Genomic DNA, 25,994 nt, shown 5'->3' with positions numbered 1-25,994 from the left:
TCCAGATTCGATCCGAGCCGCTTTTCAATGAAGAGGACAGAAGGAATGGGATCAGAGCCAGCTGGCCTAGACTCAATAAGGCTCAGACACAATGGCAAAGACGGGTAACATGAGGGAGGTTAATGCAGTTCAGATTACGTGTTTTCAGCACCACTGTTCTCCACTCAGACTTTATGCTGTGGATACGCTCGCCGTCCAGAGTGGGCTTCTCTGTTCATTTGCTCTGACAACATTACAGACTGTAAGCTGATATAGATGTTTGACAAAGGAGTTTTAGGTTTTTCTATTGCTTCCTTCTTTCAAATCCTTGAACTGACTGAAAAGCCAATAGTGTTATTTAATGAGAGGTATGTGTATAGGTTCTCATGACTTCTATTCGCTAAGAACCGACCCACTAAAAACTAGCAGTAAAAGCACGGAGGCTCAAACAAACATGGAAATATTCACAATGCTACTGCTTTGTTTTCAACCATGAATATATATATATATATATATATATATAAACCAAATTAAATTGAAATCATAGGCCTTCAGAAACAAAGAAGAAAACAAAATCATGAAATAAGTAGCCAACATTTGGCTTAACACCTTAACAGCTATGTGACAAAAGGAGGAGGCATAATGTGGGCTTTACCATTTCAGACACCATTTAAAACTTTCAAAATATACAATTTATTCAAAATATGTTAATGCAGCCATCAATATATTCCAGTAATTACAAAATCAGTAGTTTTTGTTCATCATTTCATCCTTATAGATAACGGGTCTTGCAGAAAACAATAAGCATTGATTCAGGCTTTAACAGGTTGCTGCCCCTTTCTGACTCATTATAATAACACTTCATTAAGTCACAACTTTGACCGATTGAGTTTCATTAATAAAATATTACATGTACTCATATTCACGGTTTGCAGAAGCTCAAGCATCAATGTATTTCAGATAACTCACTATAAAAAGGTATAAAAATAAGCAATGATATTCAGTCTACAGTGAACAAAAACAAAAAAGCCAAAAAACGTTACTTTTCTAATCCAATTTAAAAAAGAGCTTTGCTGAATCAGAAAAAGATTCAGTCAGACTTTTTTTTAAATTGGCCTAAAAGAATTTGACCTTTTTAGATGATGTAAAGAAATCAGTCTCAGGGAGGGGGGGCCACGTGGATGCATGCAACAGACTTATAACTACTGGATGACTTCAAAGGGGCACTAAATATTTTCTGCATTCCAACCATGAATGTGGGGATATTGTTTATTAAGACAGGTGACAGTATTAGTTCCCCGACAGCAACACTACAGACATGTAAAGGCAAACCATGAGAACAGATCCTTTAACACTGATACAAACATATTTCCACACTCATCTGTACACATCTATATAACACTGTACAGGTAATTATGAAAGGAAAATGTTTTTAGGTCAATTATGAAACTGCAGTGGGTCCTAACATTTAGGCATCAAGACTGAAAATAAAAGCAAATTAAAAAAAACTGCAACCCACCAGCCGTTCAGGGATTATGGCATCAAAGGGGCGGGGATTACAATAACCTACGATCAGAACGTTGTTTGCACAAAGTCATTCAAGATCTGTAACATCATTAAGTGACTTTGGATAGTCCAGTACTGACAGATTATCATTTCTGACTAAACCAAAGTTACTCCAAAAAACATCTGCTTGTAGACATTATATATAACAAAAATGTCATACAGTAGACAAACATTTTGGACGACTGCTTTAAACTGTCAGTTGCCAAAGCGGGTACGGAACGTCCTGCCGGCAGGTGTGATTAATGCATAAAATTGCACAAAAATGATAGACCAATGGTCTATTTCATATCTGATAAAAATCAGGTAGAAAGCAACCAAAACTATAAAGGTGAAAAATGGCAAAGAGCTACAATTAAGCATCTGTTATACTGTCATAATGTGGACATAGTCACTTAACCTTACAGAAACTCTCAAACAAATATGAATGACATAAAGAAGATTTGACATTAATTATGGTAATTTACAATAAACACTTTTTTGGTCTGCTAGTGGTAGGATGTAGTGGGCATTGGTCCCTACCACATTATGCTTATTAGGTGGGATGAGCTAATTGTCCAAACTAATGAACAGAGAAAAGGAAAGGACAAAGACTGTATTTCCAAAAATCTGACACTATTCCTTTACTTTCATGTCTTATTTTAACTAGAAAGTTTGTATTTTGAATTTGAGCCATTTGCAGAGTACTTAAAACGACAGCATAAGCCTCTGAAAACTCTCACAGTAATTCAGGAGAATTTCTACTAACAGAAATACAGTAAATGGCAAACAGTAAAACCACACAACACCTACCAGAAAAACAATAAAAGCAAACAAGCCTCTTATTCGTTGAGATACAAACAGGACTCCACCCTAACAGGATGGGTTTGTATTTAACAAAATGTACACGCGACGGACAGTGACTTACTTCTCTACCATCAGATTTTTTTTTCCATGTTAAAAGGTGCTCATCTCAAACTGCATTCATACTCTCCACACAGCATCCAAATAATAAATACACTCAACTTTAAAGAACCATAATGTTTTTACACATTTATCTAATAAATAAGGACATGTACATCAACCAAATTTGCTTAAATTATCTATAAGAGTGAGCACAAAGTGGATTATAGAAAATGCACAGAATGGTCTGCCAGTTTAGGTTCTAAATAAGAGGACGGTGAGGTGAAGCTGAAGTATAGCCAACATCTTATAGTGACATTTTTAAACAGTGCAGGTGTCTTATTTATATTATCCACTGTGCAGTAAACGTTTTAGTTAACACTGTTTTCTGGTATTTATTCCCTTTTACAGTTTAAATGCAAAGGAGTTCTGAAGACATCATGCTACGCTTTACTCTTCCTCAACAAAGTGTGTTACAATCTTCCTGGATGCCTCCAGCTTGGTCTTCCTGCACATTCAGAAATGACAAAAACTATTTAAAAAAGCAGACCGATGGAACTGGACAGGAGATTTGTCCTGGATGAAAATGTTTCCTGATCTGATAAAGGTCAATTTGATGGAAATTTCCAATAAAATAAGCCGTTTCCAGCTCAGTTTGAGGGCAGAACATGCATCACACTGGGGAATTTTTCACTTTACTCCATCAAGATTTTTGAACCCTGCACAATCTCTGTGACTCTACCAAAGATACTCAGGCCCATCCTACTGTACCTCTGACCTTCAATCAAACAGCTCTGTTCAGCTCTTTTCCCACTCTTTCCCTTCTTTAGAAAGATCTCTCTGACTGCAGGAGGATTCGCACACAACAGAAGTCCAACTTTTTTAGGCCAAGTTTAAAGTGGAGAGGGAGCATGATGTCAAAAACAGGAATACTTTTCGTTGACTTCATTCTTCTCCTGCTTTCCTCTTTAGTTTTTCTGCTTTGTCAACAGTCACATGAGGCTACGACACACAGCAGCAGGTCCGCGCCTTTGGCTGCTCCTCCTCTAAGGGCTGTTTAAACTTGAGGAGCGGAGGATCGCCGCTGGCAGGCGTGTAGTAAACTGCGTTGCCGTTGGAGGAGACCAGGGGCATCCGAGGGTCCTCAGAGTAAACTTTGGCATCAGAGAAGGAGTCTGTGGAGCCGTTGCCAAGGTAACCATTAAACAAGGGGTGATTCAGCAGTTTGGCTGCGGCCCTCTGCTTCTTTAACTCCGACAACGTCTGAGCGCGCTCCTTCGGTGCAACCTCCTCCTGCGAAGGCTGGGAGGTGACGACAACGCTTTCGTTGGATGTCGGCGTGCTGCCATTGGAGGGCATCTGAAGGGGCATGGATGTTGTTGTTGTGATGAGACCATTCTGTTTAACGCTGACATCTTTGAGGATGGTGGGCAGCTTGGGCTTCTCAGACAGCTCCACAGTTATGACAGGCTTCACCTGCAGAGGGTCAATAAAGGTTACTATGATCCCTCTGTAGCTCAGAGATACAGTGCCATGTATTCAGTTCATACCCCATTTTTTCATGTTCCAGCCACAAACCTATGTTGGGATTTTTTTCTGATAGACCAACAGAAAGTAGAACATAATTGTGATACGGAAGGAAAAAGATACATGGTTTTCAACATTTTTAACAAACATAATTGTAAAAAAAAATCCTTATTTTGGTCTAGACTTTGACTAGGTCATTCTAACACATGAAAGTGCTTTAATTTAAACCATTCCATTGTAGCTCCGATTGTATGTCCACAGTCACTCTCCTGCTAAAAGTGAATCTCCTTCCCAGTTTCAGGTCATCTTAATTTGGCATATGAACCTCCCTGTTCCAGTACTGAATAAAAACATCTCAAAAGCATGATGCTGCCACCACCATGTTGCACAATTGGGATAGTCTGCCTTATGGTGATGTTACGTTTTGACAGTTTTTACAGTATTCACATAATTTTCATTTAGACCAGGCATCACCAAATGACTGATCTTGGTCCGGATTAGGACCGAGTGATGGTTCTGTCCTGACCAATGCCCAATCTGATAAATTCACAAAAATAGATCATTTTCTTGGAGCCTTTTTTCGACGGTCACGACTATAGACAGCTTAAGGGCAGCGCCAAACAGAGATGCGGGCGGTGTGTTTTTAGGGTTCACCTCTACTCCAGGTATTATGGCAACCAATCAAATCTTTTGTTTTCCCAGCACGGGCAGCGCAGTGAGCGTGCCGGAGCAGAGTGGAAGAGGCAGCGGAGACTGCATGACTTGCTCTAAAAAAGTAAAGGTAAAATAGCTGTTTACTATAATGGTGCACTTTGTTAAGAGTGAAAATGTGAACATATGCATATAGGGAAGACACGAAAAGACAAAAGCTGGACTTCCGTTCGGAACTTTTACGAGGAGGAAATTTTAATACCTGGACCTCAGTGAGTTTTAATTGAACTAAACTGATTTAGACCATAAAATGTAACGTTGGTCTCACCAGGCCAGAAAGGAGTTCTTCCACATGGTTGTTGTGTCCCGTACATGGTTTGTGACAAACTATAAACAGGACTTCTTAAAGCTTTCTTAATTAATCGCTTTCTTCCTACCACTCTCTTTCATAAAGACCACATTTGTCGAGTACACAGCAAATAGGTGTCCAGTCTCTCACCTAAACTGTTGATCACTGAACTTCCTCCAGAGCTACCAGGGGCCTCTTGGATGCTTCTCTGATTAATGATCTCCTTAGCAAGTTTAGATTGACAACCATGTCTTGGTAGGTGTGTAGTCATGCTATTCATAGGATGAACTGAATAAAGCTCTGAGATTTTCAAACTTGAAATATTGCTTTATATCCTAAACCTGCTTTAAACTTCACCCCAACTTTCTCCCTGACATTTCTGCTGTCCTCCTTAGACTTCACGATGTTGTTTGTTCAGATGTTTTCTAACAAACCTCTGAGGGCTTCACAGAACCGCTGGATTTATACTAAGATTAAGTCAACAGATGGACTCTACTTCCCAATACGTTTACGTGTGAAAGCAATTGGTTGCACTATATTTTATTTAGGGGCATCAGAGTAAACAATGCTGAAAAAAATGCATGTCAAACTTTTCAGATTTTTATTTTTCAAAAATTTTGAAAATCAAGTAGAATTTTTCATCCATGCACTTGATCTTGTACAGAAGAGATTGAGTAAAAAAAAAATACTATAAAACTTTTTTAATTATATATTTATTTCCTAAGAAAATGCTGCTATGCATACATTTTGATATATTTCTATGCAACCATAGTTGAACAAAAGTTCACATTTTTCATATAACTTTCACATAATTCCCCTTCAGCGCATTGCTGAGTATTTTTAGCCAGCCTGTGTGGCTGTTGGAGGAAGTCCTTATCTCTCACATACCTACAGCCAACCTGACATTTATGAGAGATGGTTTTCCTACAATCCTTTTTAAAAACACTCATTTTAATAAGAAGGAAAAACTCATGGCGATAATTAGCTTCTTTACACCTTTCAAAAATTCTCAGATTTCCCACCTGATTATTCTCCTGATCAGACTCCTTCTCCTCCTCTCTTCCTCCCCTCCACACAATGGCCTCAGTCTCGTATTCCTTGCGACACAAGTTATGCCTGTCGGACAAACTAGCTCGCCGGACCACTTTCCTGTAAACACAGATGGAGTTCCAATGGATATAAAATAGAAAGATAAGTGTTTATCTTCCATCTAAATTCAAACCCAAACTATGTAGTAGCAGACTAATGACCAGCAGGTGGAAGCATTTACCCACGACTGCCTGCGCTGGATGTTCGCCTGCACAGTGAGGTCTTGTGTTTGAGCTGAGACTTCATGATGGTGTCGTGCTTGTGTTTCAGGTCCAGCAGGATGGCTCGAAACTCCTCATCCTCACACAGATCTTAAGGAACAAAGATGAAGCACATGGTATATCAGCTTGGCTTGGGATATGAGATTTGAAAAGATTAATACAGAAAATTTAAACAAAGACCTTATATAGTCAGGGACAGCTTTCCTTAAAAAAAACTTATAAACCAGTTTATAGTGGGAATAAACCGTTTATCTCAAACATAAGTGAGTCCCTGCAGAAATGATTTGTCTTCTTTAACATACCTATTGGAGTCTCTTCCAGGAAGGTCTTGACATTGAGACTGGCTCCATGTGACACCAGCAGCTCTGCCACATGCATCTGAAACAACAACCATGGAGTAAATGACACTGATGGTTCCATGTGCATGCTCATCTTTTTTCATGCTTCCTGCTGTGTTTGCCTTACCTGACCCCAGCATGCTGCAGCATGAAGAGGCTGCCATCCATCCGAGTCCCTCAGGTCTACTCGAACTCCCCCCTCCAGCAGCAGCAGCTCTGCAGCTTGCACGTAGCCATTTGCCGCTGCGATGTGGAGCTGCAAAGACAGAGTACAAATGAAGTTTGGATTATTGTCAAGTGACATGGATATACGGTAGATTTGCTCTGGGGTTTATATATTGTGACTTCGGACTTCATGCACAAATATTGTTGCATGAACTCCAAACTAATGGCCACAGAAGGTGTCAGTTTGGATGAACCATATTACATCTAAAAAATTTCAAAAGGCTCTATTATATTAGATTTCAGCTGAAAACGTTATTAATATTCAAAAGTATTTTTAGAGAAACATGATTAATTTGTGCTAAAATCAAGGAAGGACTGCAAGTAACGACTCAGCTGCAGTAAATTGGCATAGAACCTACAGAGTTTCTTATGCTGTTAAAGCTTAGAAATAAGTTGCATCTTTTCTTTGATGGAAAAGCCACAGGAGGCCGACACAAAAGCCGATACATAGAACCTGATACAGTTATTAATAAATAACTACTGATGACAGGAAGACTAGAAAAAGCTAAACAGTTTGTGTTATTATAAGAGAGATAATTCAGCTGCTTCCCTTCCTCTGCAGGTCTCACCTCCACATGTAGCCAATCAGCTATTACTATTTAAACGATATGAAGATCTGCTGACAGACACTCATATAATGTGTGCGTGTGTCTGTCTGTGTGTGTGTGTGTGTGTGTGTGTGTGTATAAAGAGCCCATAACTCTGAGTCTGCAAACAGGTTTGTGTGCAAAGGTACTAGACATCTTTTCAGGATAAACCAGGCTGCACTTTAGAGCTCCTCTCCTGTCAGCAGAAGAAAAGCATCTCATCCCATAATTTTAGTTTATAGATCATTCCTTTGGTTTTGTAATATGTGTAGATAATTATCCTAAACTTGTATTAAGATATGATATCTATCACATATATTTTCCTTTAGCCCCTCTGTGCCCACATGTAGGTAAAATTGAATATTTGGAAGCAAGCTCTTTCTTTGGCAGATAATTTTAGTAGCCCCTCCTTGAACCGCCACCTTAACGTGGTGGAGGGGTTTGAGTGTTTGAATGATCCTAGAGGCTATGTTGTCTGGGGCTTAAATGCCCCTGGTAGGGTCTCCCATGACAAACAGGCTCTAGGTGACGGGTCAGACAAAGAGCGGTTCAAGAACCCCTCATGATGACTACAAAATCGAGGCACTGGACGTCGCCCGGTACGGCAGAGCCGGGGTCCCACCCTGGAGCCAGGCCTGGAGTCAGGACTGGTCGGAAAGCGTCTGGTGGAAGGGTTGCTCCTCGCAGGACCCGGCCGGGCAGAGCCCGAACAAGACACGCGAGACCATCCCCCAGTGGGCCCACCACTTGCAGGGGGAACCGTGACGGACCAGTGCAAATAAGATTGGGCGGCGGATGAAGGTGGAGATCTTGGCGGCCCAATCCCCGGATGCTTAGGCTGGCTCTAGGGATGTGGAATGTCACCTCGCTGGGGGGAAAGGAGCCTGAGGTTGTGCGGGAGGTCGAGAGATATCGACTAGAAATAATCGGGCTCGCCTCCACGCACAGCGTGGGCTCTAGAACCCATCTCCTTGAGATGGGCTGGACTGTCTTCTACTCTGGAGTGGCCCACGGGGAGAGGCGGCGGGCTGGTGTGGGTTTGCTTGTTGCCCCCCAGCTCAGCCGTCTAGTGTTGGGGTTTACCCCAGTGGATGAGAGGGTCGCATTCCTGTGCCTTCGGGGTGGGGGAGGTCTCTGACTATCATTTCAGCCTACGGGCCGAGTGGTAGTGCGGAGTACCCGGCCTTCTTGGCGTCCCTGTCGGGGGAGCTGGATAGTGCCCCTCCTGGGGACTCCATTATTCTGCTGTGACACCTGGAGAGGCGTGATCGGGAGTAATGGCCTCCTCGAACAAATCGTGTTGTTATTGGACTTCTGTGCTAGTCACGGATTGTCCATAATGAACACCATGTTCAAACATAAGGGTGTCCATCAGTGCACTTGGCACCAGGACACCCTAGGCAGGAGGTCGATGATCGACTTTGTTGTCGTATCATCAGACCTTCGGGCGCATGTTTTGGACACTCGGGTGAAGAGAGGGGCTGAGCTGTCCACTGATCACCACCTGGTGGTGAGTTGGATCCGCTGGGGGAGGAGAAAGCCGGACAGACTTGGCAGGCCCAAGGGCATATTGAGGGTCTGCTGGGAACGTCTGGCGGGCCCCTTGGCCAGGGATGTATTCAACTCTCACCTCCGGGGGAGCTTTGACCAGATTCCGAGGGATGTTGGAGACACAGAGTCCGAGTGGACCATGTTCTCCGCATCTATTGTCGATGCTGCCGCCCGTAGCTGCGGCCATAAGGTCTGCGGTGCCTGTCGCGGCGGCAATCCCCGAACCCGGTGGTGGACACCGGCAGTAAGGGACGCTGTCAAGCTGAAAAAGGAGTCCTATCGGCTGTGGTTGGCTTGTGGGACTCCTGAGGCGGCTGTCGGGTACCGTGGGGCCAAGCGTGCCGCGGCTCGGGCGGTGGCAGAGGCAAAAACTCGGACCTGGGAGGAGTTCGGTGAGGCCATGGAGAAGGACTACCGGTTGGCCCCGAAGCGATTCTGGCAAACCGTCCTGCACCTCAGGATGGGGAAGCAGTGCTTCGCCAACACTGTTTACAGTGGGGGTGGGGAGCTGCTGACCTCGACTGGGGACATTATCGGGCGGTGGAAGGAGTACATCAAGGATCTCCTCAATCCTGCCATCACGCATTCCCTGGTGGAAACAGAGGCTGGGGACCGGGGTTGGACTCTTTCATCACCCAGGCTGAAGTCACCGAGGTGGATAAAAAGCTCCGCGGTGGCAGGGCTTCGGGGTTGGATGAGATCCGCCCTGAGTACCTCAAGTCTTTGGATGTTGTGGGGCTTTCATGGTTGACACGCCTCTTCAACATTGCGTGGAGGACGGGGACAGTGCCACTGGATTGGCAGACTGGGGTGGTGGTCCCCCTACATAAGAAGGGTGACCGGAGGGTGTGTTCCAACTACAGGGGGATCACACTCCTCAGCCTCCCTGGTAAGGCCTACGCCAGGGTATTGGAGAGGAGGGTCCGGCCGATAGTCAAACCCTGGCTTCAGGAGGAGCAGTGTGGTTTTCGTCCCGGCCGTGGAACACTGGACCAGCTCTATACCCTCTACAGGGTACTCGAGGGTTCATGGGAGTTTGCCCAACCGGTCCACATGTGTTTTGTGGACCTGGAGAAGGCATTCGACTGTGTCCCTCGTGATGCCCTGTGGGGGGTGCTCCAGGAGTATGGAATTGGGGGCCCTTTACTAGGGGCCATCCGGTCTCTGAACAGGCGGAGCAGGAGTTTGGTTCGCATTGCCGGCACTAAGTCGGACCTGTTCCCGGTGCATGTTGGACTCTGGCTGGGCTGCCCTTTGTCACCGGTCCTGTTCATAACTTTTATGGACAGGATTTCTAGGCGCAGCCAAGGGCCGGAGGGTGTCTGGTTTGGGGACCAGAGGATTTTGTCTCTTCTTTTTGCAGATGACGTGATCCTGCTGGCCCCCTGTAGCCAAGACTTACAGCACGCACTGGGGCGGTTTGCAGCCGAGTGTGAAGCGGCAGGGATGAAAATCAGCTCCTCCAAGTCCGAGGCCATGGTTCTCGACCGGAAAAGGGTGGCTTGTCCTCTTCAGGTTGGAGGGGAGTTCCTGCCTCAAGTGGAGGAGTTTAAGTATCTCGGGGTCTTGTTCACGAGTGAGGGAAGAATGGAGCGGGAGATCGACAGATGGATCGGTGCGGCTGCCGCAGTATGGGGGCTCTGTGCCGGTGCGTTGTGGTGAAGAGAGAGCTGAGCCGAAAAGCAAAGGTCTCGATTTACCGGTCGGTCTACGTTCCTACCCTCACCTATGGCCATGAACTTCGGGTCATGACCGAAAGAACGAGATCCCGGATACAAGTGGCTGAAATGAGCTTCCTCCGTAGGGTGGCCGGGCACTCCCTTAGAGATAGGGTGAGGAGCTCGGCCATCCGGGAGAAGCTCGGAGTAGAGCCGCTGCTCCTCCACATCGAGAGGAGCCAGTTGAGGTGGCACGGGCATCTATACCGGATGTTTTCTGGACGCCTTCCTCGGGAGGTGTTCCAGGCATGTCCCACCGGGAGAAGGCCCAGGGGACGGCCCAGGACACGCTGGAGGGACTATGTCTCTCGGCTGGCTTGGGAACGCCTTGGGCTCCCCCCGGAGGAGCTGGAGGAGGTGTCTGGGGAGAGGGACGTCTGGGCGTCTCTGCTGAGTCTACTGCCCCCGCGACCCGGTCCCAGATAAAGCGGAAGACGACGAGTACGACGATAATTTTAGTAATCACTTCTACAACAAACTTTACTGTTGTCAAAATGCGGAAAGGCAAGTACCATTCTCTCGGCAACTGCTAAACCCAAACCTGTCCATTGGACCTCAAGAAATCATGAAGTCTGAAGCTATTGACGCTGCAGAAAATTACCAAGCTATGGACCTCAGCATTTGCTGACGCCACTCTGATTTTATATAGTCTACTACTTCATGGATAAGTTGATGTCATTTCCAATCACTCCTACTTCATTATAATGCATTAACAGTTCACTGTGAAACATTACGTAGTATGGAAATTTCACAACTGGACTTATTGCACAGGTGGCATCCAATCATGGTACCACTCTGGAATTCACTGAGATCCTGACAGCGAACCATTTTTTAACAAATGTTTGTAGAGGCAGTCTACTTGCCTAGTGGCTTAGTTTTATACACTTGTTACCATGAAAGTGATTGGGACACCTGAATACAATGATTTTTGTATGTGAAATAAATAAAAAAGTCCCATTATCTGTTTTTGAGCTCATTCAAAAAACAAGGACCCAAATTAATTTTACCGAAAAACAAAAGATCAGTGTTACATAACATCCTAACCAATTCCAGGTTTTTCCCTGTCTTCCCTGCCAGTTATTTTAATAAGGCATGCTCCATTTTGCTTCATCATGCTCAAACAAAGATTAACAGGATGCAGAAGGCAAAGGGATGAGCAGCTCCAACGGACAATCTGTAGTAAGTATAAAAAGCTTAATGAGGTTATTTTGGGATACTACCATCCTTTCGCTATTTCCACCCAGTAATCTGCCACCATGTTTCCACATTGTAGCTAAATCCCTGATACACAATAAAGACTTCATTTAGGCCCCTGACATTATATCCTTCTTTGGAAATTAAATGCAGATGATTCTTTTCATGCCTTTTTCAGTGCATCGCTGCACTGATCTGCTAAGTTTGGTGGAACAATTTATTCACCGCACCCCAAAATACAGAAAAACTGTAATAGAAGTAAACAAAGAAATGTTTTCATAGTTTTTATGCAGGTATACACTTAAATTCTTTCTAAAATGACTGAGCTAAAAAAGCGGATAAACTACATCAGTACAGTCATATTCCGTGTTAAAGGATCTATAAGTTATTAAATAATCCCCACAACAGCCACATGTTTTATAATTTATTAACGATTCGTTTTATGCTGCATTAAAATGATGTTATATTGATTACTTTCACGCATTACCTGTTATTGTTGCAGGTTTCTTTACATTACTGATGTTCACCACTAGATAACTAGTGTATCTGCAGAGCATTTTAAAGCTCACAATTGATTTGCCTTTAAGAAGGTTTTAATGAGTCTCTAATGCCTGATTAGCTCAGAAGGTTTTATAGCCTCCTGAGACGATGCTGCAGAGAATATAATCTTAAAAAGGTTAATGCATAATGAAGAAATTTCCTGAATATTTACACACAACACTCATTTCTTTATCATCTCGCTGTTGAAGTCCTCTGTGAAGTGAGTTTGTGTCTGCAGCCTATCACTCACATTTTGCCCAAAAGTTACAGAAGAACTTTTTTTCCTGCACTTTAGGTAGTCTTTATTAAATTGCTTTGAATGCTTAGTGGACTATTACTGGGAACTTAGGCTTGTTGACAAAGACTACCAGAAGAGCACAAATAACTCCCGTTCTGGAATCCCTGCATACTTGAAAAGTAATTTAAAAAATTTGGTTTTAACCTTTCGTGACTTCATTGCTAGGCCTACAAATGCATAATGAATCTTTTGAAGCCTCTGTCTCTGCCTGGGACAAAGGTCTTTAAGTCAAATGCTGGTGGTGGTACCACGAACGCCTTTCAAAACCCGTTGACACCGAGCTTTTCAGGCGGTGGCTCCAAGGTTTTGTATCGCTCTCCCACTGTCTCTGCACTCCGCAGACTCTCTTTAGAAACAACTAAACACATTTAACTTCACTTAACAGCTTTATAACCACGTTTTGTACAGGCTCTGTGTATGAGGTTTATAATAGCTTGTTATTAGTAGTACTAAGCAGTACTTCACTGAATGGGTGCACTGACTTCACAGGCTTAGTCTTAAATCCTCTTTTTGTTAGTTTCCATACAGTAAATATTTACCTAACTTATTTATTCTTTACTGATGAACATTTTAATACTGAATAAAAAGATCTATTTTATATGAAGTTTAAATGAGGAAGACGCTTGAACATAGAACCCTTACAGCCAAATAGTTACGCCTTTGAGAACGTCTTACCAGCGTGGCTCCCTGGGAGTCCTGTTGGTTGACCTCATCTCCTAGTCTCAGCATCTCCTGGATGTCTCCCATCATCTTTCTCTCTGTGGACGCTCGTGTCTCATTGATCATCTCCTGAGTGATGCCTGTGCAAATTGCAAACAGAAGCCCGCTTAATAAAACCAGGGGAAAGTTACCCAATGAACAAGGTGTCCTCGATTAACAGCAATATAATTTTAAATTAACACTGGAAATTTCCTGCAAGCAAAAAAAAAATGCTTCAAGGATAAATAAAGCTGATTTAAAGAGACTGTAACACGCTCTACTTTTTAATGTGCTGCAGAGATGATATAACGGCTCTAAGAAGAAGAAGAAACATGGCATTTACCTTTCTATAATTGTTTTAATTTTTTATTATTATTAGGATTTAGATACGTAGGATAAGTGAGAAGAACACATATTTTGTTAAGTTCTGTTGCATCTTCCTGCTGCCAGGGAGCACATGAATATTTTGCAATCTAGAGTGTCTCCTTTCATGGTCCAGCAGTAATAAACTGGAATATGTAAATGTTAATAAGCAACCACGTGAACAACCTCTGAACTATACAGGTCATGTTATTAAAACAAGAAAGTGAAAATGTGAAAGGTTAAGATTAATCTAATTACAAAAAGATGACATTATGACACAAAAACTTTGAGTAAATATTCACATTAGATTGTAAGTTAAGACAGGGGTGCGTTATTGCATTTCTTTAGGGAGTTGTATAGAAGATAATCCTGTAAAAGTGGCACTCGATTCAGAAACAAATAGCAGAAGCCAACAGGTTTCACCTGACTATGCATATTTTACTGCCAGGATCTCAGCTCTGCGACCTTTTCTATGAATTTCATTGCAGAATCCAATCCACTCCTCCAGGGATCCACCTTCCAACCCAACAGATTTTTAGTTAAACCTCTAGATTTTCTGTCACACTCCTGACTGTAGCAGGAACCCACATAGGACTCAGCCAGTGATTGTGGTGAAGACTTGAGTGTATTTGCAATCAGGCTCTCAGTGAGAGAAGCACAGAAATCAGAACCTGTTGTTGGTTTCATATTCCCTCACATTTTTCTTCTTTTGGTTTTTTGTTGTACTTGAAAAAAAAACAAAAAACGTTTTCGTTACTGATGTTAAAAATCTTACGTACTTGTTTAGAGATTTGGCCAACATTGTGTAAGCAAGTCTTTGTATTTTAAATTTGATTTTGGTCTAATAACTTTGTTTTAGGGGAGATGATGGTTAGGGAGACTATGATTACATACAATTAGCATTTTTGTCACAAACTTATCTGAATATTATGTTTAAGTAATATTGTTAAACCTCCTTCTCAGTAAAACATATCCAGCTTTAAGTACAGCTGCAGCATCACCTTTCTACTGTAGAATACATGAACAGATAAAGCATTTGCAATATATACTGCAAATAGGTATCAGTGTTTCGCGATTTTCATAAATGCTGCGCAAATTTCACAATGTTGACACAACACTAACATCCCCCTATCTAATGCAGGAGTATGCCAAAGCTCTGTCGGTAACGATGAAGATTCACTCACCTAGTCATGCTGTAAATTTTAAACCCTTCACTGAGATACGTAGGTACTATGCAAAATAGGGGCCAAATATAATTGGCACACACCCTTCATAGATGTGAAAAGACTGAATGTGCTTCATATCTTTGTATTTAGACGAAAGTAAAATGTCTTTAGATAAACGTTCATGGTAAGATAAGAAACAGAGTGACAGCAGCATTGGTAAATCCTGTCATACATTGAGCTGCTTTAAAAAAGTCTGCTTTTAGGTGATGATATAAATACCTCCTACTGTTAGCATCATTATAGGTTGTTACATGGTTGCATGCTGGCTTTCTGCTTCCTTAAATGCAACAAGAGCTGGTTTAATTTTCCACAGCCAGATAACCGGTTCCAGGACCAGCTGTTCTCAAGCGCTGGAACCACTTTGGTGGAAAAACCCTGTAAGAGATCACGTAACCATTGTCATGTGCATCAACTGTCAACATACATGTATTTTAAACTAGAGATCCTATGTTTACTTGAAGTAAACACTGCCTCGGTTGATGCCAGATTGAATCTAACTAAGGAAGAACCAAACTCCATTAGTTGTTTGTGGTGCAGCTGGTTGACTGGACAATTTTCTTTTTCACATCCAGGTAGACGGATCGCCTCATTATCACTGCAGCTCATCGCAGATTATCTGCACTCTACAGGGGAAGGATCAACGCAGAGTCAGATCAGTAGATGCCGCATATTAAGCTCTCTGTGTGTGTTGGAGACAGTCTGTATGTGTGCCTGTCCCTGCAGTGTCTCTGGAGATGGAAGTCTTATCCCTCACTGCTGTGATGAGAACATTACCACAGCAATTACAGTGCCTTGCGAAAGTATTCGGCCCACTTGAACTTTTCAACCTCTTGCCACATTTCAGGTTTCAAACATAAAGATATAAAATTCCAATTTTTTATGAAGAATCAACAACAAGTGGGACACAATGGTGAAGTGGAATGAAATGTATTGGATGTGTCGAACTTTTTTAACAAATAAAAGACTGAAAAGTGGGGCGTGCAATATTATTCGGCTCCTTTACTTTCAGTGCAGCAAACTCACTCCAGAAGTTCAGTGAGGATCTCTGAATGATCCAATGTTGTCCCAAATGACTGATGATGATGAATAGAATCCACCTGTGTGTAATCAAGTCTCCGTATAAATGCACCTGCTCTGTGATAGTCTCAGGGTTCTGTTCAAAGCGCAGAGAGCATCATGAAGACCAAGGAACACACCAGGCAGGTCCGAGATACTGGTGTGGAGAAGTTTAAAGCCGGATTTGGATACAAAAAAATGTCCCAAGCTTTAAACATCCCAAGGAGCACTGTGCAAGCAATCATATTAAAATGGAAGGAGTATCAGACCACTGCAAATCTACCAAGACCCGGCCGTCCCTCTAAACTTTCATCTCAAACAAGGAGAAGACTGATCAGAGATGCAGCCAAGAGGCCCATGATCACTCTGGATGAACTGCAGAGATCTACAGCTGAGGTGGGAGAGTCTGTCCATAGGACAACAATCAGTCATACACTGCACAAATCTGGCCTTTATGGAAGAGTGGCAAGAAAAAAGCCATTTCTCAAAGATATCCATAAAAAGTCTCGTTTAAAGTTTGCCACAAGCCACCTGGGAGACACACCAAATATGTGGAAGAAGATGCTCTGGTCAGATGAAACCAAAATCGAATTGTTTGACCACAATGCAAAATGATATGTTTGGCGTAAAAGCAACACAGCTCATCACCCTGAACACACCATCCCCACTGTCAAACATGGTGGTGGCAGCATCATGGTTTGAGCCTGCTTTTTGTCAGCAGGGACAGGGAAGATGGTCAAAATTGATGGGAAGATGGATGGGGCCAAATACAGGACCATTGTGGAAGAAAACCTGTTGGAGTCTGCAAGAGACCTGAGACTGGGATGGAGATTTATCTTCCAACAAGACAATGATCCAAAACATAAAGCCAAATCTACAATGGAATGGTTCACAAATAAACGTATCTAGGTGTTGGAATGGCCAAGTCAAAGTCCAGACCTGAATCCAATCGAGAATCTGTGGAAAGAGCTGAAGACTGCTGTTCACGAACGCTCTCCATCCAACCTCACTGAGCTTGAGCTGTTTTGCAAGGAAGAATGGGCAATAATTTCAGTCTCTCGATGTGCAAAACTGATAGAGACATACCCCAAGTGACTTGGAGCTGTAATTGCAACAAAGGGTGGCGCTACAAAGTATTAACGCAAGGGGGCCGAATAATATTGCACGCCCCACTTTTCAGTTTTTTATTTGTTAAACAAGTTTGACACATCCAATAAATTTCATTCCACTTTACCATTGTGTCCCACTTGTTGTTGATTCTTCACAAAAAATAGAATTTTATATCTTTATGTTTGAAGCCTGAAATGTGGCAAGAGGTTGAAAAGTTCAAGGGGGCTGAGTACTTTCGCAAGGCACTGTAGCAGAGCTGGACTCCCTTTGATCAGCGTAATAATCATTCTTCTCATCTACTGTACCGCTACCTGCATTCTGCAGCTCCACTGATCCTATTGTACACAGAGAACCTCATATTTGAGTGTGTGTTCACCCTCTTCAAGCCCCCCAGTCTGTTTGTGCTTCCATTACAGGCTCCAAACCAGGATGCAACCAACACAAGGTGGCATCATGTGCCCCATTAAAACAGTTTAAATTAATCTATTAACCCCGCTCCTGTTTACAATACAGAGCTTATCATAACAGAGGATTTCTGACCTTTAATTATCCAAGGAAATATGAAGATTTATGATGCTCCAGCATCCTCCTGCCTTCACCCAGTCATGGACAATGAAGGGCACTTTTAAGCAGAAAGAAATGACTGATTTTTTTCATACATGTTTCTTCTTAAGGAAGCAAACAAGCTGAACAGCTTCCGACAGGCGTACACAGGTACAATAATGATAAAAAAGAAAGCACACCTCAATTTCACTTATATTTTATGTTTCCAGGGTTTCTTTCCACAAACGTTTCCTCTTAGCCTTTATATTTGTTAAATAAATAATGAGATGGTCAAATCTGGGATGTGTAGTTTTGTGCACATCGGGTTAGTTGATACCACAAAAGCACAGAAATGACAGAGGGATTTCATCTTTTTTTTATTATGACTGCATATAACAACAGGAACATGTGTAAGCGCAGAAAATGGGTACAAACTGTGCTGAGGTTCAAAGAAAATCTTCAGAAAGCCTGAAGATTACAAGGAAATCTGACTCCTTGGAGGCAACATATAGTTTAGGGTAGAATACTTTTTTACCCAGTATTGTGACTGACATCCAGTCAAACTTTACGCCCTTTGGTCCTTCGTTCATTTTATTTGAGTTTCAGTTTTGAAGCACATGCGACAGTAAAGCTTTCATTAGTTTGCAATGTCACTTAGGGTGGATCTTTGGTTCAGAGCAAACCACCAGTTTTGCCCTCCAACAGACAGCTTTGAAGATTTGCTTTCTTTCATGTCTCTTACAACCCTCCTCACTGTTTGTGCTGGCAAGAGAAACGTGGGTTCTTGTTTGGTGCAGCTACATTTGGTTCAATCTCTTTAATTACTGTTATACATATCTGCCTTACTGGAAAGGGAAGAGAGGACCCTTGTGTTCACACGCTAGTATAAAGCAGCATCATGAAGTGTGGGTGTTTTGCTGCAGGGAGGACCTGTGCACCTCATGTAACTCCAGTTATGTGAGGAGGAATGGGACAAAATTCCAGGAAACTCCAGTTAGACCCTCAATACCCAAACTATTTCTTAAACTGAGTCTCAATATCTACATATCTAGTTTCAACTAAATTTCAGCTACTGATGAATAACAGTTCATGGTATTGTACCATTAAAGGGAACCAACATCACAGGCAATCTCAAAAGCTACTGCCCTTTATGCACTAACACTAACTTAGGTAAGGGTTAAATATCCTAATAGCTTCTAATCAGTTTGTGGGGGAAAACAAAAGACCTTCAGAGATCCTTTTTGGAAGAGAAAATGTTTTTTCCTCACGCCATATTTAACACTGTATCCCATTTACACAAAATCTACATTTACACAAATCAGTAAAGAAAAAGGACAAAGGATGTGTGTACTGGACTTTAAAGGCCAAACTATTTCCTGGCAGGCGGCAGCAGCTTCCTGCAGTTTCTGATCCTCCAGCAGATGGTCCTGGTCCTGGTCAAGTCTAGCAAGCAACCCAAGGTGCTTATTTCTGTTTATGAGTCATATTAAACTCAGAATGCTAACATGTCTACCAAAATGCCAAACTACTATGAAAGCAGATTACCTTTTAGCACATGTCTCCATATCTTAAATGTAAAATCACTGCCAGCTCAATTTTCTTCCTTTGCCGGCGGTATTCACATATGGCAGTCTGTAAACTATTTACCAAAGAGCAAAGACAAAAACATTGACAAGCCCTTATGTGGATTTTACTCCAAGCTAAATAAAGCTGTATCTCTCCAAACCACACATTTGAAGCACATCACAAGCCCTCCCCCTCGTTCATTCTTGCTGATCTGCAGTCTGTTTGTTAGCGCTGCTCTCCTTAGACTCTCTCTCACTAATATCACAGACAAACTGCGTCAGCTGCAGCTGTTTACTGCTCCGCAGCATGAATATGCTGCCTCCTAATCTGCATCCCATCGGGAGAGAGCATGTCAGCTGTGAATATGACAGCTTACCCGGAGAGCTGGTCCTAAATCTGAGCGGGACGGTAAAAGCTATGTGCGGTCACAGCTCTGCTGCCGTTTTCTTCTGCAATCTGTTCCTGTTCCCCAGAGCAGGAAGAGTGCCAAAACAACACCAAAGATGCAAGGGGAAGGACGATTTTTTTTTCGAGTTCCTATCTCCTGAATGTTTCCTGTCTCAGAAAATGTTTATTTCGTTGAAATCAAAAACATGAGAGAAGAGTTACTAATATTGGATTAAATTGTTTAGCTGCCATCTATTGCAGAAAAGGGAAAAAGGTTAGGAAGGTAAAGAAAGAGCATTTGTAGCTCTTTCATTTCAGTTTAAAAGCCTTTTCTTTCACAGCAGTAAATGAAGTGCTTTATTTAAAAATACAATAAAATACAATGGTAAATGGTAAAATTTACCATTTACCATTAACAGCTCCTTTGAGATTATAGTTCTGTAATAAACACAAAAACAAAACCTTCCTTTACAGCTCACTTTAGCATCCATAGCGTAATTGTGCACCAGAGGTGTTAACATAAATCAATTCACATCGATACACGGATGTGCACATGAAAGATGCATTAATAAAGCCGCTGTGAAGAGATGCAGTTTTGGGGACTTGATCTATGTTTTTGTTTTTATTTGTTCACATTCATCAACATGATTATTTCAATCTATCATGTATAAATTGGATTTAGAAGCTGATTTTCATCAACAGTGCCTGGCTTGTTGGTGCTTTGGAACAGGATCAAAACATTAAATCACCTATTTGTTAAAATGTATAATTACTGAAAATGAAAAATAAAATCAGACTCTAATCTGCATATGATCACAGATGTGATTGGATTTACCAGCCACTGTTTTATGAATTCAAAGACAGTACAGTATTCCAACTATCAACTGCCTCTATTTAAAATCTCTAATGGAGAAACTTGGAGCTTGTTAAATAAAATTATTTAGAGGAGGAGCGACCAGACCAGGTAAAATTTTATATACTAGTAAAATGTTTTTATGTTTTTTGTGGCATTAGTGGCCTTTATTTTTTTATTTTTTGACCGGGAGCTAAATTGGAAAGAGATGGAGGGAGGGGGGGCACATGCAGGATTTGGTCAACAGGCTGAGACTTGAACCCGTGACAGCCGGCCTCCAAACATGGGTCGTGTCTTTTATCCCTGCGGCGCCGCTGTGCCCCAGTATACTAGTAAAATATTTAAGTATTTAATCCCATTTCCTCAAGATGGATATTTATACTTAGTAAAAGCACAGAGGTGATGGTATGAGTTAGGCCTTTAATCCAGTTATCCACTATTTTTAAAGTCTGATTCTACAGTCCTTCTATTTATTGCTATGGTTTTATAGTTTATATTTAATTTAAATGTTAAATCTTGTTATTGTTCATATAATGTTTTCTCCCTTTGTTTTTTTATTTTCCTGTACAGCACTTTGAAATACTCTGCGTATAAATGATATTATAAAAAAAAAAAACTAGCCTGTAATATTGTTTTTTTATTTGGATATTTTTGTTTATCTTTTCTATCACTGCTTTTTTAACAGTGTCCACATCTTATGAACGGACCTCCTGGTTCTGGCTTGTTTTAGCTGACACTGTCCGTTAATCTCATAATTTAAAACTGAATGAGTATTTCAACACTGGCCTTTAAAAATAACTACAGCTGAAATAATTTAAAACCAGTCTCACAAGAACATGAAACAGCTAAGTGTATATAATATATAAGCCAAAAAATCATATTGACATTATATCAGTCTGTAATACTACTTCAGTAGTAGGAGATTGATGGATGATTTCTTGGGTTTTTTCTTGTTTTCTTTTCTCATAAAATCATAAGATCATGTTGAACATTTTCCATCTTATTAAATTAAAACATTAACTCTGGTATTTTACTAAAGAATAAAATCCTTGGTAACCAAACCCAATCATTCATTCTACCCAGATGTAAAAAAAAAAAAAACAAGTCTCTGCTGCAGATTCACCATCTAGTTAATTTTTTACACCCCTACCTCTGTTGGCCATGGCTGTCTCTATGATGTCCAGTGTTGGGTCGTCCTCACACAGGTCATAGGGCATGTTCCCATCTGAGTTGACTGCCAGAAGATCTGCACCGCTGTAGAAAATGAGCAGATTAATATTTAAAGCAATATGTAATATTCATTTGCAAAGGATAGTGTGTGGATTAAACAAGAACAATTGTTTTATATATTAATAAAGGCTCTAGCTATGACAAATATACTCAGAAGGTGACTTAAACAAATGTTGAAACCTCATATTTAAACTGACCCAAGCCCAAGTGAGTAAAGATGTTAATTGATGACACAGATAAAATAAAACTTTCATTAATAAGCAACAATTTAGATAGAATGATAAAAACAGATGTCAGCAGATGGGATTGGCGCTTTCGGTTTGTATAGGCTTTATTACAGGTCTCTGCATTCATAAACAGAAACAATGTGGGTGTGAATGCTTCACTTTAATTTCTCTGAGGTTCCTCTAAGTGCCTGCACATATCATGATGTTTTATCTTCATTAGGCTATAATTAAAACCTACTAAAAGCCATCTCATTAAATCCTGAGTAAAATGTGAATGTGTGGGTCACACTATCCCAGGTATTTACTGTTAATTTAGATGACAAAGACAGGAGCTTGTGTCAGCAGTACTGAATTATTAAATTAATATTAATTCTTTATAATAAAGATGGGTGGCAAGTCGATTGGTGACTGTTCCTTTTTGACATCATGTGTCAGGAATATATGCCACTTTTGTTTTTAACATATATCACATTTCTACCATGCTTTCTTAAATATCCTTTGTTTTCATCATGTTATCCAAGTGGGACTGGAATTTCTTTACTGTTATGTGCATTACCATCAATTTTGTCACCAAAGTGCATCCGGTGTTGTTTTTGAGACAATATATTGTCCTTTTTTCCTGCTAAGAGGTCAAAGAAAACCAGTTCAGGCACCAACAAATTGCTATTTAAGTATCCACTGCTGCAAATAAACGAAAAAACACACAAGCTTAAAATGTAACAATGCTGTTCTTTGCAAGTCTTACCCTTCCTTTACAGCAACCATCACTTTTGAAAGTGCAGCTTTAAACTAAATAAAAATCTCTTGGTATTTTCATGTCCAATTGGAGATATAAAACTAGTGATAGGTGATATTAACCTGAAACTGTATTGTTATATTTTGTTGCATTTATAGCAGAAACAATAAAATTAAAGATAAAAAGCATACAGTCAGAGTCTCACAAAACAAACACTTCTAAAAACAATCATACCCACAATCAGAAAGATAATTTACTATAAACTTAGATTGGGTAGTGCAGCTGTACTGCCAAACAATTATTACATTAAATCATATACTGTAATTGTTTATACTTAAATTGAAACAACAACAAAAAATATTCAAACACCAAAATTACTAATCTAAATCCTACTGTTAGTTTTGGGGAATAGCAAGTCTCAATATTCAGAGTTTATTGTTAATATTAGAGGATGACGTAACTGATGCAATAATTGTTTACCCCTAACCGAAACCCAAAGTTTAAATCCCTGATTTATTTTATTCTTAGGTTGAAACTGTGATTTCCTCCTCTGATCAACCAGATAAGCCTTTAGCATGAATGGCGTGTAAACCTAGTTTTTTTGCTGTAACTCCTATTGAAGAGACCCTGTTGTGCGTTTAAAATCCATGCTGTGCACTGGATCAGTCATAAAGCTGGCACATCCAGAGGCCTGGATGTCTACATACATCCCAACAGCATAGCATTTGCATGATTTTCAGCTTGATATTTGCTCTACTCAGGTGCCTTTCCTGTATTCCTCTGTAGTCTATGCTGGAAAAGCACTACGAATGCAGAGATAGTTCAGTTAAAACACTCTGCAGATTCAGCAGAAAATATCTGGTGCTCAAGCATGAAAACAGCTGAGCTCAATTTAAAGAGTAAAAGATTTTCTTTAACCCATTAAGAATGGTGGCACCCTAAACGATGGAAGGTATTAATCATTTGTTTTAATGGTTAATTTTATTGATTCAATAACCTCGGGTTATCATCAGGGTTTTTACACATATTCATATTCCATAGTTTTACAGGCTCAAACTGAAGCCTTTAAAGCCTGATAACATGTATGCTGTGAACTACTGTAGCTCATGAAAATGAAAGAGTTGTAAAACTAACACACAACCTTTTGTTCATGCAAGCATCTGGCAGCAGTGAGTCAGCTAACCGATGCCCACTACAGTTAACTTATTTTGTCTATTCTGAGATCTTTTACGCTGGTTAAATATTTTGATTTAGCCATATTTCCTTTCTCACTTTTATTTATTAACAAAAAATTTGATAAATATCGAAAATTTCAAAACATCTGGCCATCTTATTCATCTACAGAATCAAGATGCATCGATTAGGCATGATTTTTTGGATTTTTTTTAAACCTCAAAAAAGTGCATTAAATTACACGCTGTTGGTTGATGTCTAAAATGTTGGAAATTTTTTATTTTGATGCAGTTAATTAACTTGGGAAAAAAATTATCTGTTTTTTCAGTTACTGATCTACCAATCAAAGGTCAGAGCTAATCAAGGAGAAAGTAGCCAATTTCAATGTCTGGATGATTTTGGTTAATCTCCAACTGCATCATCTCCAACATCATCTGCTGGGGAAGCAGCATCAGAGCCAGGGACTTAAAAAAGCTCAACAAGCTGATAAAGAAGGCTGGCTCTGTTCTGGGGACTCCTCTAGAACCTCTGGAGATCATTGTGGAAAGAAGGATTCTTCATAAAATGAAGAACATTATGGAGAACCCTGAGCATCCTCTTCATCAGACTGTCCTACAACAACAGATCTTACAGCAGATCTGAAGAAGCCTCTGACTGAAGACACAGTCAGAGGCTTCTTCAGATCTGCTGTAAGACGGAGCGCTACAGGAGATCCTTCCTGCCCACAGCCATCAGCATCTACAACGGCTCTTTGAAGAAACCCTCATAATGAGCTACAACAACATTTAATTTCCCTTTGGGATTAATAAAGTATTTTTGAATTTGAATTGAATTGAACTATAACTTCAGGTCTTAAGCACAAGATTGACTTCTTTATAATAATACTACAGTCTTTGTGTTTGCAACCACATCTACCTCAACCACAGACTGGAGCTTCATATATTGTTAGAGAACGTGCCCGTGTTCATTTCTAAAATAAATTAGCTGCCCTTTATATATTATAGTTTGTGCTTTTAAGAACAACATAGAGAGAATTGTTTAAAAATGAAAATGTTTTCACATTTTCACCTTAAATAGATATGAAATCTACTTTTTAAAACTATTCAAATTTTGAAAATTTGTCAAATTATTAAACTATTCCCCCAGTGGGCCCACCAGCTGTAGGGGGAACCGTGAGAGACCGGTGCAAAGAGGATTGGACGGCAGACGAAGGTGAAGACCTCGGCGGCCCGATCCCCAGATGCTTAGGCTGGCTCTAGGGACGTGGAATGTCACCTTGCTGGGGGGGAAGGAGCCTGAGCTGGTGCGGGAGGTCGAGAGATATCAACTAGAATTAGTCGGGCTCGCTTCCACGCACAGCGTGGGCTCTGGAACCCATCTCCTCGCAAGGGGCTGGACTCTCTTCTACTCTGGAGTGGCCCGCGGGGAGAGGCGGCGGGCTGGGGTGGGTTTGCTTGTTGCCGCCCAGCTCAGCCGTCTCGTGTTGGGGTTTACCCCAATGGATGAGAGGGTTGTATCCCTGCGCCTTCGGGTTGGAGAGAGGTCTCTGACTATCATTTCGGCCTACGGGCCGAGTGGTAGTGCGGAGTACCCGGCCTTCTTGGCGTCCTGGAGAGGCGTGATTGGGAGGAATGGCCTCCCCGATCTGAATCCAAGCGGTGTTTTGTTATTGGACTTCTGTGCTAGTCACGGATTGTCCATAATGAACACCATGTTCAAACATAAGGGTGTCCATCAGTGCACTTGGCACCAGGATACCCTAGGCAGGAGGTCAATGATTGACTTTGTTGTCGTATCATCAGACCTTCGGCCGCATGTTTTGGATACTCGGGTGAAGAGAGGGGCTGAGCTGTCCACTGATCATCACCTGGTGGTGAGTTGGATCCGCTGGGGGAGGAGAAAGCCGGACAGACTTGGCAGCCCAAGCGCATAGTGAGGGTCTGCTGGGAATGTCTGACAGACCCCTTGGCCAGGGATGTATTCAACTCTCACCTCCGGGAGAGCTATGACCAGATTCCGAGGGATGTTGGAGACATAGAGTCCGAATGAACCATGTTCTCCACATCTATTGTCGATGCTGCTGCCCGTAGCTGCGGCCGTAAGGTCTGCGGTG

At 41.5% G+C, this 25,994-nt stretch overlaps 1 protein-coding gene across 6 annotated transcripts in view; it reads right to left on the bottom strand.

The window, feature by feature from the left end:
- Positions 1-648: 648 nt before the first annotated feature.
- Positions 649-25,994, bottom strand: part of ppp1r16b (protein phosphatase 1, regulatory subunit 16B) — a 110,837-nt gene continuing 85,491 nt past the window's right edge. For 5 of the 6 annotated variants that reach the window (XM_047346985.1, XM_047346988.1, XM_047346986.1 and 2 more), the window contains exons 5-11: positions 21,666-21,769; positions 13,388-13,512; positions 6,727-6,855; positions 6,564-6,639; positions 6,222-6,351; positions 5,974-6,100; positions 649-3,900 (exon numbers count right to left, since the gene is read on the bottom strand). In XM_047346985.1, the coding sequence (XP_047202941.1) occupies positions 3,427-3,900; positions 5,974-6,100; positions 6,222-6,351; positions 6,564-6,639; positions 6,727-6,855; positions 13,388-13,512; positions 21,666-21,769 (1,165 nt within the window). In that variant the 3' untranslated portion in view covers positions 649-3,426. Of the gene's footprint in view, positions 3,901-3,928; positions 4,719-5,973; positions 6,101-6,221; positions 6,352-6,563; positions 6,640-6,726; positions 6,856-13,387; positions 13,513-21,665; positions 21,770-25,994 lie in introns of those variants that run through there. The other variant, XM_047346990.1, reaches the window with a different exon arrangement.

Source organism: Girardinichthys multiradiatus, chromosome 20 (genome assembly GCF_021462225.1).
Source record: "Girardinichthys multiradiatus isolate DD_20200921_A chromosome 20, DD_fGirMul_XY1, whole genome shotgun sequence".
NCBI lineage: Eukaryota > Metazoa > Chordata > Actinopteri > Cyprinodontiformes > Goodeidae > Girardinichthys > Girardinichthys multiradiatus.
Note: the sequence above shows the minus strand (reverse complement) of the source record. Positions and strands in the feature narration are given on the sequence as shown.